This window comes from Alosa pseudoharengus, unplaced genomic scaffold (genome assembly GCF_046254945.1).
Source record: "Alosa pseudoharengus isolate Yale_2024_CS ecotype anadromous, Long Island Sound unplaced genomic scaffold, YU_APseudo_1.1 YU_APseudo_1.1_scf_3, whole genome shotgun sequence".
In the NCBI taxonomy this organism is placed as follows: Eukaryota; Metazoa; Chordata; class Actinopteri; order Clupeiformes; family Clupeidae; genus Alosa; species Alosa pseudoharengus.
The window spans coordinates 39441496-39460388 of NW_027468718.1; the positions used below are offsets into that span (position 1 = coordinate 39441496).

The window sequence follows — 18893 nt, forward strand, 5'->3', positions numbered from 1 at the left end:
TCCACTTAACGGGCTAAATCCTAGTTTAGCCTACCGCACAACACACATCTAACGACGACGGCTTAGTGTGGGATGTTATATTAAATTCATCCCAGCGAATGTTTGCCACCCACTTTCGTCTGCAAAATCCCATAACCATAACCACTTTCGCCGCAGATCGGGCTGGGTTGGTAATATGGAAACTTACGCCGTTAAATTTCGCTTAAGCTTTAGCCTACACAACGATAGAGCAATGTTCAGAATACTTAAGCTGTTTAAGTAGGTGGATGGTCTTCATTAATTTACGACGCACACTCGTTTTGCTGTATGTAATTATTAAAAACGTTTCAATGAATGAATGAATGAATGGGATGGGAACTCCGGCTGTGACCGTAACCAAATGTCTAATAAGGGGAGAACCTTCACTCTCGGAACTCTTCCGGTGTGGTACTGCATCTAGGGGCGCTCACGGGCGAGTCCAGAATGAATGGAGGTCTATGGAGCTGTACCCCTCAAAATCCACTGCCGTAACTATGTAAACAAAATGTACCGGAAGCGTCCGGGCCTCACTAGTTCAAAACGGAAATACGTAACAAAGCCGAGTGCAAGTAGCGAATTGAGTTTCCTAAAGCTGAACTGTGCTTAAATTGTTCAATACATGATTTCATAACAGGCCAAATATAAAATAAATGTTAAATATAGCCTAGATATCTGTAAATATTAGATGTTCAGATGATTTGCAGTTCTATATAATATGTAATGTTTCATACAGTGATGCAGGTCTACTGCAGTGAATAGGCTATACAACTTTGATATTTTTTATAGCCTATGTGGCCTTTGTGCCCTCCACCAAATATGCCCAACTGAAGGCCAAGTCGCCTTGCCCCCAGAATGGTGAAATTCCAAGCCTGGTCTCACTCATTGGATCCAAATAACAGTAATAGCAACCTCCAAGTCATGGTAGGGTAAGTTAAGCGATAAGCACATAGCCAATTAAACATGAAAAACTGAACGGGACACTTTTTGAAACTATTTCAGCTTGTGTAGGCCTATCAGTGCCTTCTGAACATATTGAACACACTTTTAAAAATACTGTGATAATACCGAAAACCGTGATAATTTTGGTCACTATAACCGTGAGGTTAAATTTTCATACCGTTACATCCCTAGTCAGCGGTGTATTTGAAGGAATCTGCTTGTACGCAAGACCGTATGAAACAGGTATTCCACTAAGCCATTCTTTACTAAAACCTAGCAGAGTATAGGCTACACACATCTGCACTTGTCTATTAATTGAACTGAAAGGCAAAGCGAAACTAACTTCACTGTGGTGTCATAGTCAACGATAAAAGTTATACACAGTTAATTACTTTCACTATTGACTGACAATGGGTTACCAGCAAAAACATAACCTGAAAAAAGCAAAACTTCCCCCTATAATGTTCGAATGACTGAATAAATAACCTAAAATAAGGACATTTATTCTGCACAGGAATTGCTGCTTACATCTCGTGACAGTGCGTCTTCAGCTGTGTTTCATATGCGCCTTTCGCTATAGACCAGGCTTTTCTTGGTCAGTGGCGTAATGCTTTTTAGATGGTGTAAGATAACGATTTTTAGATCATGTGCCAGACCTCACCTTATGTCGGTAATTGCCACACCCCTGGGCGCATTATTTAATAAAAGTGAAGTGTAAGATAGGAAAAAACTTCGTCAGAATAATAATATGCTTTGCGCCAGGTTTTGCATCGCGAAAATAGGGCCCTTTATCTCACTCTCTTTGAAAATAATGGGTATAGACTGAAATTGTATGAGAACTGAATTGAAATCAAATAGAACACAAGTTTCTTCATTGATGTTATGAAATTATATTTGATATGGAATATGATGAATGACATGAATACATATCAAAATATCCAATTCAGTTTACTTTGATGCCTATTTTCTGTGTCAATTTCTTGTCCTATTGCTATAAACGTTTTATGGTCAATTGGTGTAACCATTATTTTGTCTAAAAGACTAATAATGTACAAAAAAGATATATATAATATGGATAATGAATTAATACTCTGCTTTACTGTAATAATGGTTGTTTTAAACCATTTTTACTCAAATGGTCAAAGAATAGACATAAAACAAGATGTTTACAGCATATGGTCTTGCTCAGTACAATGAAAAACCCATATAATTTAAATTTAGAAATAAATATAATAAAACATATTCATATAGGATATTACAAAATAAACTAATAATTTCATGAGAGCAATTGCATGAACTCTAGGAGGTGTGAAATATTAGATATTTGTAATTTTTGTGGTTACACCATTTGACAATTTAACAAGCTGTTAGTTATATCTTTTGTTAAAAAATAGTATACACGTCATATTAAATAATATGAATACAACAGAAATACAAAGTATACACTTTAGCAAACCTCAGGCATGTTTTGTTTTAAAGGTTTAAACATATTTTTAATTTTCTCATCTTACCAACCCTTATCTGTCACTGACCCCTGTACGTATAGTAGGAAATTTAATCAAATTGCACCATATTTACAGTCTTTACTTCTCTGCGTTCACCTGTGCACTCATTACTCTCGCTTGAATTACTCGCCAACCCGTGAACGCATTGATATGGCAAGCATATCAGATGAAAGAGGAGACACAGGGCTATCCATTGATAGCAAGTATGTTGATCCTTCTGGCTTATGAAATCAGACGAAGTGACTACAAAATAATAACGTCATGTACAAAAACCAATGCTGCACACCCATTACTCGCGTTTGAATGTGTGATCGGAGAGCTATGCCACGCATGTCAGATGAAAGAGGAGACACGGAGCTATCATTTGATACCAAGTACATCCTTCTGGGTTATAAAACAGACGAAGTGACAGCAAAATAATATCTTCATATAGCTCGACTTACCTCACGTTTTTGTCTGTTTTTGTAGCAAAGCATGTTTATAATCCAACGCTATTGTGTGTTTCTCTATGGCAAAGAATGTTCATAATCCGGTTTTGAGATCCTACCAAATTCCTGCATGGCATCCAATTCAAGGCTCATATTGCATCCCAATTTGTTCGGCAAAGAAACACCTTTTTTGCCTTTACTTTGTTCATGGCAATGCAGTAAAAAGTTGTAGAGAATCATGAGTGCAGACACCATAGGCACACACAGGCTATAACACGTAAACTCTGGTCAAGTCAGGTCAGATGAGTTCGTGTCACAGATATGGAGCGCAGAAAGGTCATTAAATCACTAAATAAAAAAATGGCATTTATTTCTGTAAGGCACACACCACATATGTGACCAGGCATGGCAAAACCAGGCACATGTCTCCCCAGAGACATTTTGAGTTATTCACATATTCTGAAAGTGTAGTTTCAAAGCTATCTAATGATGTCTCACTCATGGAGATCTGATAATATTTGAATAAGTTGTAGCCATTTTAAAGTATACACATGTCAAAGCTACAAGCTGAGAAATCAGGCTTTTCAATTTGACTACTTTCTCCCTCAATCCATGGGAGGGGAACACAATGGTCCTCATTTACATGACATTAAGATCAACCCTCCCCCTGTCACGGTCACTGATCTGTCAGCCTGCAGTGCATATGATGCTAATGACCCATCGAAACTATCTGTAATGGGTTACAGAACCAGCTAGTAGCAATGGATAAAGTAAAACAAACATGAGATCACGTTTGCAAACCATGTTATTTTGAATTAACACCCAGTGCAAGGCACCAGGTTGGCAATGGATTTAGCAGGTTTAGCAATGGATAAAATAGTCTAAAACGCAAACTAAACAAACGAGATCACGTTTGCAAACCCTGTTAATTTGAATGCACACACGATGCAAGGCACCCTGCCATCAGTCAAAACAAGACATTCTCGCATTATTCAAATTAATTGCCCACCGACACTATCTGTAATGGGTTTTGGCTAGTAGCCTATGGTGCCAATAGCTAACGACAGTAGGCCTACGATAGCTAGTAGCAATGGATAAAGTTTCTAACACACAAACTTTATCCCCGTCAAATGTAACTGTGGAAATAGCATCTGATATCTTACGATCTAGCTCCTCTGCTGCCAGACCGAGAGATTCTTCCTCGTTGTAATTATCTTCGGCTAAGGTCAGCTCTAGATTAGGGATGTTCTCCAATGTAATGCAGTCGCCTTCATCATCAGATTTAGCTCATCTGCAATCCGCTGTGCTTTGTCCATCTCCATTCCAATTGTAAACAAACAGCATGCTGGTTCAGTAAGTAGCCATGAGGTTACTTCTAGCATACAGCTGATTGGCCGACAGAACAAAAGAGCACTAATAGTCACGCCCAATTCAAACGCTGGTTTACTTCCTGAAACTTCACCATTTTCAAAGACAAAATATACACTTTTAAAGCAACCAATGCTGTTATCTGAAACATGGAATTGCTTCTTTAGGACTTCAACTTGCACATTCTGCAAAAAAACGAAAATCACTAATTTTGAAAAAAAAAACTTGCGTCTCTGCGACTTGAGCCTGGTTTTGCCATGCCTGGTCACAGATGTCTGTAAATTGCTCAGCCCCAGAGAATTCCTCCACCATGGCAATGATATTGCCAGATTCAGGACAGTCTCTCCTACACACACATGCATGTAGAGCTATGAGCTTGCTGTGGTGTACATGTCAAAATATAAGAATTTTTATAATTTCAATTCAATTCAATTTATTGTGCTTATATAGCGCCAAAACATTACACATGTAGGGAGAAAAGAAAAGGAAGAAAGAAAGAAGGAAGGAAGGAAGGCCCATGGGTAACAGGGGCGAGGAAAAACTCCCTAGAATTGGAGATACATATAGGAAGAAACCTCGAGCAGATCCACGACTCGTGGGGCCTGACCCATCTGCCTAGGGCAGGGGTCTCAAACTCAAATGAGCTGGGGGCCAATTCTGCCAACGTCATCTGATTGGAGGGCCGGCTATTTCTGAAAATGCAATGTTGTTTTTTCAAATACCACACAAAACTGCAAACAGAAAGTGCAAGTGTTTTTATATAGTTTTATACACCTGTGCTAGCAACCTTAGCTTATAAATAAAATAATGATAAAATAAATATTAATACAAATTATAAAACAAATGAAAAGCATAAAAACAGGTATGTGTGTGTTTCACACCAAATAAAAATATTTCCTCTCATAACTTTTTTTAAACCTGGCAAACTATAGGCGTCAGGGTTAAGAAAGCAACACCATTGGATTTTTATATCAAAATGTCAAAAGGCCATGGCTTGAAAGTGGTCAAAGATAAAGTCCTACTGTAAATGTAACAATCTTTGAGTAAAACAAAAGTTTATGAAGGGGGTAAATTTACCCATCTAATTTGCCACTGGATGGCAAGCACCTCAAATTATGCACCTTTCAGTAAATACTGGATGAACATATTTGAGCAGGTTTACTTTCCTTTTTCATATTACCCACATAACAAATTAACAGGAAAACACCTAAGATGTATGCCAACACCTAAGATGTATATGGTTTCTAAACCACAAGGCCTACAATAAAGTATTCTGGTCAAATCAGTTCCTATCGCGGATAATCTGAGTACCCAGAAGTTCGCATCATATTGCGGGTGACACTGTCGTTTAGAGCCCTATTTCTACTAGCCCTGCTGTCTGTACCACGTCCATTACGGACACTATCGTTACGATTACCACTGCAACCTCCAATCTATGTTGAGCAGAGGGTCGAAATAAGCATGGTATGCTTAGTGGACATCGTCGTATAGGCTACACGCAGACGCACCTCCATTCAATAGACGATCGATCATAATCTCCAAAAGGATATTCTCCTTCAGATTTAGAATAGGTGAATAACATAGTCTACCTAAGACTTCATCACACGTAAACGTTTTTCAACATTTGGTGTAGGCCTATTTCTGCTTAATTTCTGCTTTAATTTGTGCAACACTATGGCCTGCATCGCTTCCGCGTCATTACAAATGCACGTCTTTGTGTTTTTCGCGTGTAATACAAGTATGCGCAGCGATTTTGGGTTTGAATGAAGCTCTGGATGTCTAGCACATAGTGGAGCAGAGTACAAATGAGATTTGTCACCCTACTTGGAACTATCGTCTATTTTAATCAGTATCATTGTTTGTCGCAATTAAAAAGTATCAAGGGCCGGATTACATTATTATTTTGACATACGTCGCGGGCCGGAATTGGGCCGGACGCGGGCCGGGTGTTTGAGACCCCTGGCCTAGGGTCAATACGGATAGTAAGGTCTATAAACAATGACAAATGCATATGACAGTCAGGTGTGGAGAGAAGGACATGGTGTTTAAAGCACGTGAGGTGAAGGTTACAGAAGGTGGGATGATTACGTGTCCGGTATGATAAAGCATAATCATGATTTAGTGAGAGAAAGTGCAATAGTCCGGCGTCGGAATTGTCCAGGAAAGAAAGTTGTGATGGGGCCAGTGGTGGGTCAGCAGACAGGCCAGAATCCGGGCAGAGTTGTCATAGGCAGGTGATGGGGCTGTACGGGCCAGTAATCCAGGTAGGGGGACAGTAATAGCCTACAGCAGTCAAGGATGGGACTTCAGGTGGGATGGGTAAGAGGAGGGCCAGGCACACGGATGGTTGATGACTGGTGATGATATACCTCACAAGTGAGGTACAGTAAGGGAGAAGAAAGAGAAATGTAGAATGGGTTAGTATTACTTGAAATCAATGTGGTTAATGTCAAGAAGTGATCAGTAGTGCTATATATTGTTACAGTAAATCATAGTGAGAATGGGCAAGAGAGGGAGAGTTGAGAGAAAGAGGGTAGGAGAGAGAGGAGAGGGGAGGGGGTTGTACGGCATGGCACATGAGAAGTCCATGACAGCACTATGCTATAGCAGCATAACTAAGGCATGGTGAGGGGTAGTCAACACCAGCGCAGGTATGGTCAGTGACCACCATCTAACGCGCGACTGGGGTGCCAGTCACACGTGGACTCAGCAGGGTGGTCCATTCCAAAATCCCTGAGATGGGTAAAGTTCCACACCGCACCATACCTAACTATGGGAGGCAGTAAAGAGGTATGTTTTAAGTCTAGACTTAAAAATAGGGAGGGTGTCTGCTAATCAATTTGAGGAGGGTAGATTATTCCAGAGGAGGGGTGCGCGATAGCTAAAAGCTCTGCCACCTACTGTCGTTTTTGAGATTCTTGGAATTACAAGAAGGCCAGTATTCTGTGATCGTAACGGTCTGGGTGGGTTATATGAGACTAGGAGATCTTTAATATATTCTGGTGCCTGGCTATTAATGGCTTTGTAAGTTAGAAGTAATACTTTGAAGTCAATGCGACTTTTAGCAGGCAGCCAATGTAGAGATGCCAGGATAGGGGAAATATGTTCATATTTTTTAGTTCTAGTGAGTGTGCGAGCAGCTGCATTTTGTATAAGCTGTAAGCTCTTTAGACAGGTGTTATTGCAGCCAGCATACAAAGCGTTGCAATAATCAATCCTTGAGGTTACAAAAGCATGGATTAATTTTTCAGCGTCTGGTAAGGATAAGGACTTCCTTATCTTTGAAATGTTCCTTAAGTGATAGAATGAAGTTTTGGTAATCTGTTTTATGTGATTACTTAGTGATAGGTCTTGGTCAATTGTAACTCCTACATTTTTAACACTTGTGGAGTCGAAGATCAGTAAATGTAGCCTGTGATGAGGATAGGATGTCCCTCATCTTTTTAGGACCTACAACCATGACTTCTGTTTTATCGGAGTTCAAAAGCAGGAAATTATTTGTCATCCATGTCTTTATATCTCTTACATGTGTCAAGTTTGGCTAACGGAGTTAATTCGTCAGGTTTTACGGAGAGGTATAGTTGTGTATCGTCTGCATAAGAATGAAATTTAATGCCATGTTTCCTAATTTCAGAGCCTAGGGGAAGCATATAGAGAGAAAATAACAGGGGCCCTAGTACTGAGCCTTGAGGCACCCCATATTTTACTATAGTCTGGATAGACGGTTTATTGTGGACTTATTGTACAAATTGTCTGCGGTTAGAAAGGTATGATCTTAACCAAGCGAGTGCGGAGTCTTTAATGCAAATGTTCAAGCCTATGAAGTAGTATGTCATGGTCTATGGTGTCGAAGGCAGCACTGAGGTCCAGGAGGACTAAAATTGATATATGTCCATTATCGGCAGCAATGAGGAGGTCATTAAAAACTTTAACTAAGGCTGATTCAGTACTGTGGTGAGCTCTGAAACCAGACTGATATAATTTTTCGATTTTATTCATATGTAAAAAGGCACTAATTTGTTTGGACACTATTTTTTCTAGTATTTTCGACAGAAAAGGGAGATTAGATATAGGCCTATAGTTGGCCAGGCCGTTAGGGTCAAGGGTAGGTTTTTTGAGGGGTGGCTTAATAACAGATAACTTAAACGACTGTGGTACGTGCCCTGACAGCAGTGAGTTATTTATGATCTGGAGCAAAGCATTGTCCAAGAAATGGAGAGCAGATTTCAGAAGATGAGTAGGGATAGGATCTAGTAGACTAGTTGTAGATTTTGATGAGGAAATTGTGGAATTGAGGTCTAATATGTCGATCGGTGTAAATGAATTCAAAGTTGTTCGTCTCATCTGTGATTCAATTATGTTTTCGCTACCGTTCAGCAATGGAGTACGAATATCTGGTGAGACTGATTGGTTATTAATCTTATCTCTAATTGTTTAAATTTTGTCATTGAATTCATGAAGTCGTTACTGTTTAGGCATATAGGGATAGATTCGGTTACTTCAGTGTGGCTCTTCGTCAGGCGGGAAATTGTGGTAAAGAGGAATTTTGTATTATTTTTGTTTTCTTCGATCAGCAAGGAATAGTAGGTTGACTTTAGTGCTGCCACTAACGACTCATTTTCTAACGACTAATCTTTCTCCGGACCAGCAATGTCCACGTTACGGCCGGTGCTGGTCCGCGCGGCCCATAGTTTGAGAAACGCTGGACTTTGAAAGGCGACAGGAGTTGAGGACTTTGCAAATGAGCCTAACATCAGCATGTTCAAAACAAGTAGGCTACAGGCACTTTGCGCGTCTTACCACATAGGTTACTTCACTTTATCAGTTGGCTTGAACGCTAAAAAAATATGTGTCGTGACATGTTGACCATGGGAAATGACGCGCACCTTGATTGTTGATATCACGGGCGGCGGCATGTTCGGTTTAACGTTTTTTTGTATGAATGAATTACAGTAATGACACGCCGTTGCGTTGTCAACGTGAGACACTTCACTTCATTTATTTCAATTTCCACAATACTATATTAGTCAGAGTCTGGACTAGCGTAACCTACTAGCTTAGCTCCCCCCACTTAGCTCTGCCTAATAATAAATTGCGCTGAAAGCAGGCAGGCTCGCAGCTTTGCTGCTGGCGTTAACACTTGCGTGCATAGTGGGGTTTAAAACATGACTGCCAGAGTCGCTTGTTTAACATCCAAAGACAGTCATTGTACTTTTCAAGAGTTAATAACATAGAGTTAATATAACATTACAGCCGTGTGAGACCAAAAATAAATAGGTGGTCAATAGTAAAACGACTCTTCGACTAAAAAAATTGCCGTCGACTAATTTTCATGGTCGATTAGGTTGACTAAGTCGACTAATCGCGGCAGCACTAGTTGACTTAGCCTCGTTGAGTGCTTTTTTGTAGGTGATAAGGCTATCTTTCCATGCTTGGCTGAAGACTTCCAATTTAGTAGTACGCCATTTTTGTTCAAGTTTGTGCGCTGCTTGTTTGAGGGTTTTTGTCTGTGTGGTGTACCATGGAGCACGCCTTACTTGTTTCCTTAGGCCATCCTTAAAAATATTCTTGTTTGCAGTAACAGCCAAAAGAATAAAAAAATGGGTCGGTAGGTAGGTCAATATTTTTTTTTTCAAGATTCAAAGTAAAAAAAAAAGTAAATTTTGGTCATGGTGATTACGTAGGTATGAATTTAAACAATTGTGCATATTGTGACGTAACTGACTGGGTCCTCAACCCGTGCCTTCAGGCGCATCACTGCAAACCTCAATCTGATGCAGTGTATGTAGACCAGCCTTTCTCAAACTTCTTTGACCTGAGGCCCAGTCATGGCAAACTTTGGGGTCATAAGGCTCATCTACACGTACCCAACCCCACTACCTCCAAATAAAATTGTCATTGTCATTATCACAATCATTATTATGCCTAGATTGTTATACATGCACTTGTTTGTGACATGCACATCAGAGGACTGCTTTAGTAATGTAAGATATAATTAGTTTCATTACTTTTGCATGGTTGCATGATGCTTGCATAAGAAAAGAAATACTTCTCAAAACAGCAACAATTATATGGGTGCTATAGTTTTGGGATGTTTCCCTCATGCAAGCATCATACATTGGTATGGAGGGAAAAAAAACATGTTTTTTTATTGAAGTTTAATTTGAATGCCTGAATGTGAGGATTCAGGAAACACAATACCATCTTTTTTGGCGAGCAGATAGGCGTAAATCACTGATCTGTTGATCTTTAACAGATAGAAAGAAGGCTACAATAGCTTTTGGCCACGTTATATTCAAATTTGACTATACAATACTCAGTGCTATACAGTGTATTATACAGTCTCTGCTCTGTTTCTATGGAAGTTCCAAAAATCAATGTTGTTTTATCAAGTGTCGTTAAACAATTAAATAGCATTCAACAGGTTGAAGCGAAGCTTTGATACCAACGTTATTGATTAGTTTCAGTTTCTCTCGCGCAGACGCCTGCATTGAATGAACGCTCATACCACCACTTTATTGTATGGCTCCATGTTTAATGACATCGATAGCCGAAACGTTTGTTTTCTTTTTTTTGTTGGCCCGCGGTATCTTGATCAACTTCGCAGCAAATTATCAGACGAAGCACCGGGCCTAATTTCACTCCACGACTCCGCGGACCATCAGTCTCCACGTTGCGGACCCATATTTTGAGAAATACGGAATAGACCACAACCAATTTCAATTCTTCAACACGGTCATTGTTAGAATAGAGGGGGGAAGGGATGGGAAAAGATCTGGGCACAGTTCTTCCAGAACTTCGTGCCAAGTAATGAGCGTTGTCGAGATGTTTGTGTGAATGAAACGAAGCGTATAGGCCATAGTGTGACATGCGTAAACCAATGGTGTACAGATGACGCCACAGGGTTTTATTTAAGAGAGGCTACGTTTGTATGTAGGCAATTTATATTCACAATGCTTAGGCCTACTAAAATAAATAGTATTTTATTTGTATTGGTTGTTTAGAGTAAAAAAAAATCGGTCGGTCTTAACGCAAGTTTACAACCGGCAAGTCGGTCGGACTAAAAGGGGAAAAAAATAAATATGTGGGTCGGTTCTAAATTGACAGGGTCGGTCGGGTTACGGCAAACTAATATATTTTTAAGGATGGCCTTACTCTCTTTTTTAGTGGTGCTACTGAATCAAGGGTTGAGCGTAATGAGTTCATTACATTATCAGTTAACAAGTTGACCTCGGTTGGATTAAGGAAAGGGCCTTCTGATACCACATGGGTCTGGAAGGGGGGGGGGCAAACGTAAACGAGATTTTTTCTAGAAAGTCTGCATTCGTTTTTTCAGATAGGCCGCGGCTGTAGTATTCAGCTAAATTGGGTACTGCATATTGTAATGTCATTGTAAAAGTAATTAGATGGTGGTCAGTTAAGGTCGGGTGTTGTGGCAGAACTGTTAACTGCTCTATGCTTATGCCGTATGACAAGACTAGATCAATGGTATGGTTATCTCGGTGTGTGGGTGAATTAACATTTTGACAGAACCCAACATGTTCAATTAGGGATTGAAATGCAATTGTGAGACAATCATTCACATTATCCATATGAATATTGAAATCACCCAATATAAGTATTTTTTCAGTTTGGATGGTTAAAGTGGAAAGGGAATCAGAAAATTCTTCTAAGAATTCTGTGTAGGGGCCAGGGGGTCTGTACAATGTGACCACAGTTACAGGCTGATTATTTTTCCAATCTGGGGGTAAAAAATTTAGGACTAGAACTTCAAAAGATTTAAACTTGTGTGTAAGCTTGGGAGATGTGAGAAGACTAGATTGATAAATTGTAGCTACTCCCCCTCCCCTGCCAGTGTGGCGTGGTACATGATAATTAAGATGAGAGGGAGGTGTAGACTCATTTAATGGAAGGTATTCGTCTGGTTTAAGCCAGGTTTCAGTAAGGCACATAACATCTATATGATTGTCTGTAATAATTTCATTAACCAAGGCAGTTTTATTCGACAGTGATCGAATATTGAGTAAAGCAAATGCAAGTTGCGTTTGTGGAGGAATTTGCTTAGCCGAAGAAGTTTTTATCGTAATAAGATTGCTACGAATAATTCCCCTCGTGGGTCAAATAAGAGTTGACAGTCTTGGTACAGACACCCTCTCTATTTGGCTATGTATGCCATATCCTGTATATCTGGGTGGCTGTTAGGACGGCAGAGATCTGTGTAAGACAATATCTCTGCTGCCTGGACCTCTGGTTCGTCAGGAACTAGCCTCGGTTAAGTGACGGTCTATGTTCCTTGAAAGGAGATAAGCACCCCTCGGATTGGGATGGATACCGTCTCTTTTCAATAGTCCAGGTTTCCCCCAGAATGAGCTAAAGTTATCTATGAAGCCCACATTGTTATTGGCACAACACTTTGACAGCCATCGGTTGAGGTCTGAAATTCTGCTGAGCATTTCATCACCTCTTCTAATAGGTATGGGTCCAGAGAAAGTTACAGAGTCAGACATCTGTTGCGCGAACCTGCACACGGAGATAAAGTTTTGTATGGTGATCTCCGATTGACGCAATCGGACATCATTAGTGCCGGTGTGGATGACTATTTTCGAGTATTTACGATTAGCTTTAGCCAGCACTTTCAAATTTGATTCGATGTCATTTGCTCTGGCCCCAGATATCGATTTTACTATAACCGATGGAGTCGCTAGCCTCACGTTTCGTAAAGTAGAAGCGCCAATGACCAGAGTAGCAGGTTTCTCAGGGCTAGCTAGGGGGGAGAATCTATTAGAAACGTGAGTAGGTTGGTGGTTAGCAGTGGGCTTCATTCGTTTGGATATAGCTCCAGGCGAAACAGGCCCAACGGGCTGCTTTCGCTTGGACCTAGCTCGCCCAACAGTCACCCAAGAGCTATCCCCTTGCTGCGAGGGGGCTGTCATGGTTGTGCTAACTGTGCCAACTGATGCATCCACACAATTTATCGGGGGTTCTGCCACTAGCTGTTTGCTAATCTGATCCAGCGTGCGGATGCGATTCTCTAGTTCATCTATCCTCGCCTCCAAGCTAGCTATTAGTCTACATGTATTACAAGTAGCATGTCCACTAAAGGAGGCTGAAGAGTTAGCTAGCATGTGACACGCCGGGCAACAAAGAGGTTCGGAAGGAGGAGAAGCGGTGGCGGCAGAGGACTCCGCCATCGTCCTTAATAAAATTAGACAAGTAATAGGCTACACAAGTGGTTAATAGTGGAATTTTAACGTAAGCAAAACCTATGTGTAGTCTAATTAAGTGGATTTCGTGGAAAGAAAAGGCAGGAGCAAACTAGCGTGAGAGCAGCCACTGACACTAAACAGGAAGTGACGCGAATCGCTTACCGTAATCCTTCGAAGAGAAGAAGCCTTTAACCCATAGCATTTACACCCCTATTTTGAGTTTTTCCTCGAAATTGCACACCGCCTACTTAAAATGGCCCTGTTGCCACATACTTTGACTTACAATCAAGTGCCTGACCTCTTTGGAAAGCTAAGGCCTTGTAGAATTTTTTGGTACCAATAGATTGACTGTGTGATGAACTATCAGAGAGTGGCAAAGGGTAGAATGATAGTTTTTTTTATAGGCGGTTATGTACATCTCTAGAAATGACCACATTCTGCCCTCTTGGTCACTTATTTTCTCTTGAACAATTATTTAATACATATTTCAGGAAAATATAAGTTCATAAAATTAATTTTATATTTCAGTAGGCTATTCAATTTCATTTTCCTAAAAATTTTTGAATCTTGAAAATGTCAGATATGGACTCAGCATCTCCAGTAACCCCTAAAAACATATTAACATTGTCCATTTTGGCCAAGCAGCTCTTATAATATGATCAATATAGGCTATTATGCTAATTAGCTCAATTACACAAATTGGCCAACGTATGCAAATTAGTATTCGGCAGTTTCTGCATGCTGGGAACCCATACTATATATTTCCATCATAAAACTTTGGTGTACTCAACATTTCCGGGTCCACAATGGGGCTCTATGGGCTGTCCACCGGACTAATATAGTTACGAACAAAATTATTCATACCCCTGGCAAATATTGATTTAACGTTGATATGTTTGTTCTGACTGAAAATGACACTACCACATGTCAAAAGGTTGTAAGACAATGTGGTAGAAACATGGAATCAAAAAAAGAACCATTTTCATATTTTTTAACATTTTTATGAAAAATGGCGTGTCCAAAATTCTTCATACCCTTTTTAAATAATCAATGGAAACATCTTTTTATTTGCATTCACAGCTCTAAAAATGGTTATTATAATACCTACCAAGCCTCTCCATGTCTCCACAATGATTCTAGGCTGCACCTTTTTAACAGCAATCTGGGTTTTAAGTCGAGCGATTATTTGCCATCCCTCTGGCCTTGTACTCACCTTTTTGACGGATTGAGGTCTGGATGGGCCACTCTAAAATTTTGGTATTGTTCAATTTCAATTTATTGTGCTTATAGAGCGCCAAAACATTACACATGTATCATGGCGCTTTACAGAGTGTAGACAATCAGAGAAAAAAAAGAAAAGAAAGGAAGAAAAGAAGGCCCGTGGGTAACAGGGGCGAGGAAAAACTCCCTAGAATTGGAGATACATATAGGAAGAAACCACGACTCAAGGAAGAACATATAGGAAGATCCACGATTCAAGGGCCTGACCCATCTGCCTAGGGTCAAATACAGGACAGTAAGGTCTGTATACATGACAAATGCATATGATAGTCAGGTGTAGAGAATAGGACATGGTGTTTAAAGCACCTGAGTTGAAAGTTACAAGAGGTGGGATATGTATCCGGTATGATAATGCATTAATCCTGATTTAGTGACAGAAAGTTCAAATTGTCCAGCGTTGGAATTGTCCAGGGGAAAGGAGTTGTCAAGGGGCATGTGGTGGGTGGGCAGACGGGCCAGGAATCCGGGCAGAGTTGTCATAGCCAGGTGATGGGTCGCTAGGCTGTGCGGGCCAGGAATCCAGATAGGGGGACAGTAATAGGGCAGTCAAGGATGGGACTTCAGGTGAGATGGGTGAGAGGAGGGCTAAGCACACGGATGGCTGATGACTGGTGATTATATACCGCACAAGTGAGGTACAGTAAGGGGGAAGAAAGAGAGATGTAGAGTGGGTTAGTATTACTGAAAATCAAAATGGTTAATGTCAATAAGTAATCAGTGGTACTATATATTGTTACAGTATACCATAGTGAGAATAGGCAAGAGAGGGAAAGTTGAGAGAGAGACAAGGGGAGAGAGGGGGGGGTTGTACGGCATGGCACATGAAAAGTCCTAAGGCATGGTGAGGGGTTGTCGACACCAGCGCAGGTATGTATGGTCAGTGACCACCATCGCACGCGTGACTGGGGTGCCAGTCACACGAGGACTCCGCAGGATGGTCCATTCCAAAAATCCCTGAGGTGGGTGAAGTTCCACATCGCACCATACCTAACTATGGGAGGCAATAAAGAGGTATGTTTTAAGTCTAGACTTAAAAATAGGGAGGGTGTCTGCTAGTCGAATTGAGGAAGGGAGATTATTCCAGAGGAGGGGTGCGCGATAGCTGAAAGCCTCCTACTGTAGTTTTTGAGATTCTTGGAATTACAAGAAGGCCAGTATTCTGTGATCGTAGCGGTCTGGGTGGGTTATATGTGACTAGGAGATCTTTAATATATTCTTTTAATGGTTTACCATTTTTTGCCTTGTTTGGCTGTATGTTTTGGATCATTGTGTGATTTAATGGTCCAATGCTGCCTATTGGGGCAGGTCTCTCGGCAGACAGCCTGATCTTCTCCTCCAAAATTCTCAATTTGCCCCTTGTTTAGTGTTACCGTTTACTTTGAGAAGTTCACCAGGTCCTATTTTCTGAAAAGCACCTAAAACTAATAGATTTTTTATAGATATTCTCCACTTTGGGGATGGTGTTTTGGTGGTTGAAATGTTCACTCCATCTCAAAATGGATCACTTGGTCATCTAGGGCGGTGGTAGTGTAGTGGTTAAGGAGCTGGGCTAGCGTGCAGTAGCCTGAAAGTTGTCAGTTCAATTCCCGGCTTCCACCGTTGTGCCCTTGAGCAAGGCACTTAACCCCAAGTTGCTCCGGGGACAATGTGATCCCTTGTAATATAGCTGACATATGTAAGTCTCTTTGGTCAAGAAGTGTCTGCTAAATGTAATGTAATGTAATGTAATGTAATCTTGGATGCTGATCATGGATCACTCTTCTCCAAACATGCACAACTCCTAAACCTTTATAAGGACACACCTGGACAAAGAATTTAGCTTTCGCCGATTTTTTTTTGACCCAGGGACATGGCCTGAGATTGGCATAAAAAAGAAGCATTAAATTACAATGACACCATGTCCATTTCAATTGTGGGGGTTAGAAAAGCATTCTTTTGGGATGTTTTTCAACCAGGGGGACCTGGTGACCTTCTCAAAGTAAACGGTAACACTAAAGCAAGAGGCTACACTGAGATTCTGGAGGAAAAGATCAGGCAGTGTGCAAAGAGACCTGCTCCTATAGGCATCATTGGACCATTAAACCATACAATGATCCAAAACATACAGCCAAACAAGTCAAGAAATGGTTAACAGAGAACAAAGTCATATTTTAGAGTGGCCCAGCCAGAGTCCAGACCTCAGTCCGTCAATAAAGTGAGTACAAGGCCAGAGTGATGGCAAATAATCGTTCCTGCCTCAAAACCCAGATTGCAGCTAAAAAAGTGCAGTCTACAATCATTGTGGAGACATGGAGCGGCTCGGTACGTATTATAAGAACCATTTTGAGAGCTTTGATTGCAAATAAAGATGTTTCCAGTGATTATTTTAAAAGGGTATGAATAATTGTGGACACGCCATTTTTCATAAAAATGTAAAAAAAGATAAAAACACTTATTTTTTTGATTCCATGTTTCTACCATATTGTCTTACAACCTATTGGCATATGGTAGTTTCATTTTCAGTCAGAACAAACATATCAACGTTAAATCAATATTTGCCAGGGGTATGAATAATTTTGTTCTTAACTATATTAGATATATTATCATTATTATTATATATTTACAGAATTAATTCAGATATAAGTTATACAAAGGTCCTCTTGAACTGTCAGTCAACACGCCAGCCAGTCACACTTTCTAATTCAGAGTGGTAGGCTAGCCCCACCTGGGTACTGTTGCTATGCCCAACAACCTGTAGCTCATGTCCAAAATGACAACTGAACAGCAGCCTGTTAACTGTGCTACAACTTCTCTCGTATGTTTATCACATGCAAGAAGAGTTTGACAGAGAGATAATAGATGCAGTAATGAAAAATGGTGAGCAATGCAATTCAAAGTTAGCTGATTTCAACATTGTCAGTGACCAATAGCTTGGATAAAAAGATATTCATTAGCCTAATGTCAGAACACACTTGTTTGGATGTAGCCAAATTACTAATGTCTGTATCATGTTTTGTTATAAGCCTAATGATAATAGTTTTTATAATAAACAACATCCCTTTTCTTTTGACAATGGCAAGTCAAGGAGAATAAAATGGGCTACAATGCAGAAAGTGAAAGTGAACCCAGGGTGCTTTGTGTTTTTTTTTACAGATTAGGCAAAACGCACCACAGACTTCAAAGCAAACCGTCCCGGGACTACCTCCTGAGGTGGTCCTGTTACAGTTTGCTTTAGAAGGGTCTGAGTTTGTTTGGAGTGTTCACATATGCACAGAAATTGCTGAATCATCAATCTTTGTTCCTTTAGAGGGCAGAAAGGGACCAACACACTTAGACTTAGTCATTTACTGTCCATGTACTGACTGACAAGGGATTATGACAAGGGATTCTCTTTGTGTTTTTTAGCATTTTTAAACCATTTCCAGCCTTTTGTTGCTCCCGTCCCAACTTTTTTGAGACGTCTTGATGGCATCAAATTTAAAATGATATTTCAGGGTTCCCGCGGGTCCTTAAAAAGTCTTAAATACAACTTTCGTTTTTTAAGGCCTAGAAAAGTCTTAAATTGTCTGGAATGTCTTGAATTTTCGAAAAGGAGGTATTAAATTTGTGTATGGGACCGCCAGCGAGTGTGAGGGAGCGAGTGAAATGTCTCCATCTGGTTTCGTGTATTTTCTTAAACGGAAATGTATAGTGACTATAAGGCTTACTACAGCCTTTAATTGGTGAATGGTGGTGCAAATTCCTTTATTTGGTTATTGTCCGCGATTCACATTAACTGTAGGCTATCATCACATTGTAAACGTTTTTTCCAACTTGTGTGCTGTCGCCACATTTGATCACGTTTTGCCTGCATGGATGCACGATTGAGTGCGCATCTAAATAATATGCAAGATGCAACAATCATTTCTAAGAGGCCTATAAACGGTAATTTTTGGCATTACTACTAGCATATGAATGCATTATTTATGTTGAAAGACGTGAAAGAAATGACACAGGCTTGCACAAATTCATCATTTAAAATAAAATAAAATAAAATAAAATAAAAAGAGAATAGGCTACAATATGGAAAATGTTCCCTTTCAGTCTGATCGGCTCCAAAAATGTATGGGATTTCCTTAGCTTGTGCTACACCTTTCCAATAAGTTTTGTGAAAATTGTACCGGTAGCTT

The 18893-nt window shown here is 40.2% G+C and overlaps 2 protein-coding genes across 2 annotated transcripts in view; one reads left to right on the forward strand and one right to left on the reverse strand.

Moving 5' to 3' along the window:
- epb41l5 (erythrocyte membrane protein band 4.1 like 5) overlaps positions 1-18893 on the forward strand; it is a 318268-nt gene that overhangs the window by 97401 nt on the left and 201974 nt on the right. The gene's annotated exons all lie outside the window — the stretch shown is intronic.
- Positions 12514-13449, reverse strand: LOC143100944 (uncharacterized). Its single transcript, XM_076264534.1, has one exon. It carries the CDS (start codon positions 13447-13449, stop codon positions 12514-12516), a length of 936 nt encoding a protein of 311 aa, XP_076120649.1.

What these genes read in the sequence shown, in the direction of transcription:
- LOC143100944 (XM_076264534.1), bottom strand. Translation starts at nt 13,449, where the DNA reads ATGGCGGAGTCCTCTGCCGCCACCGCTTCTCCTCCTTCCGAACCTCTT.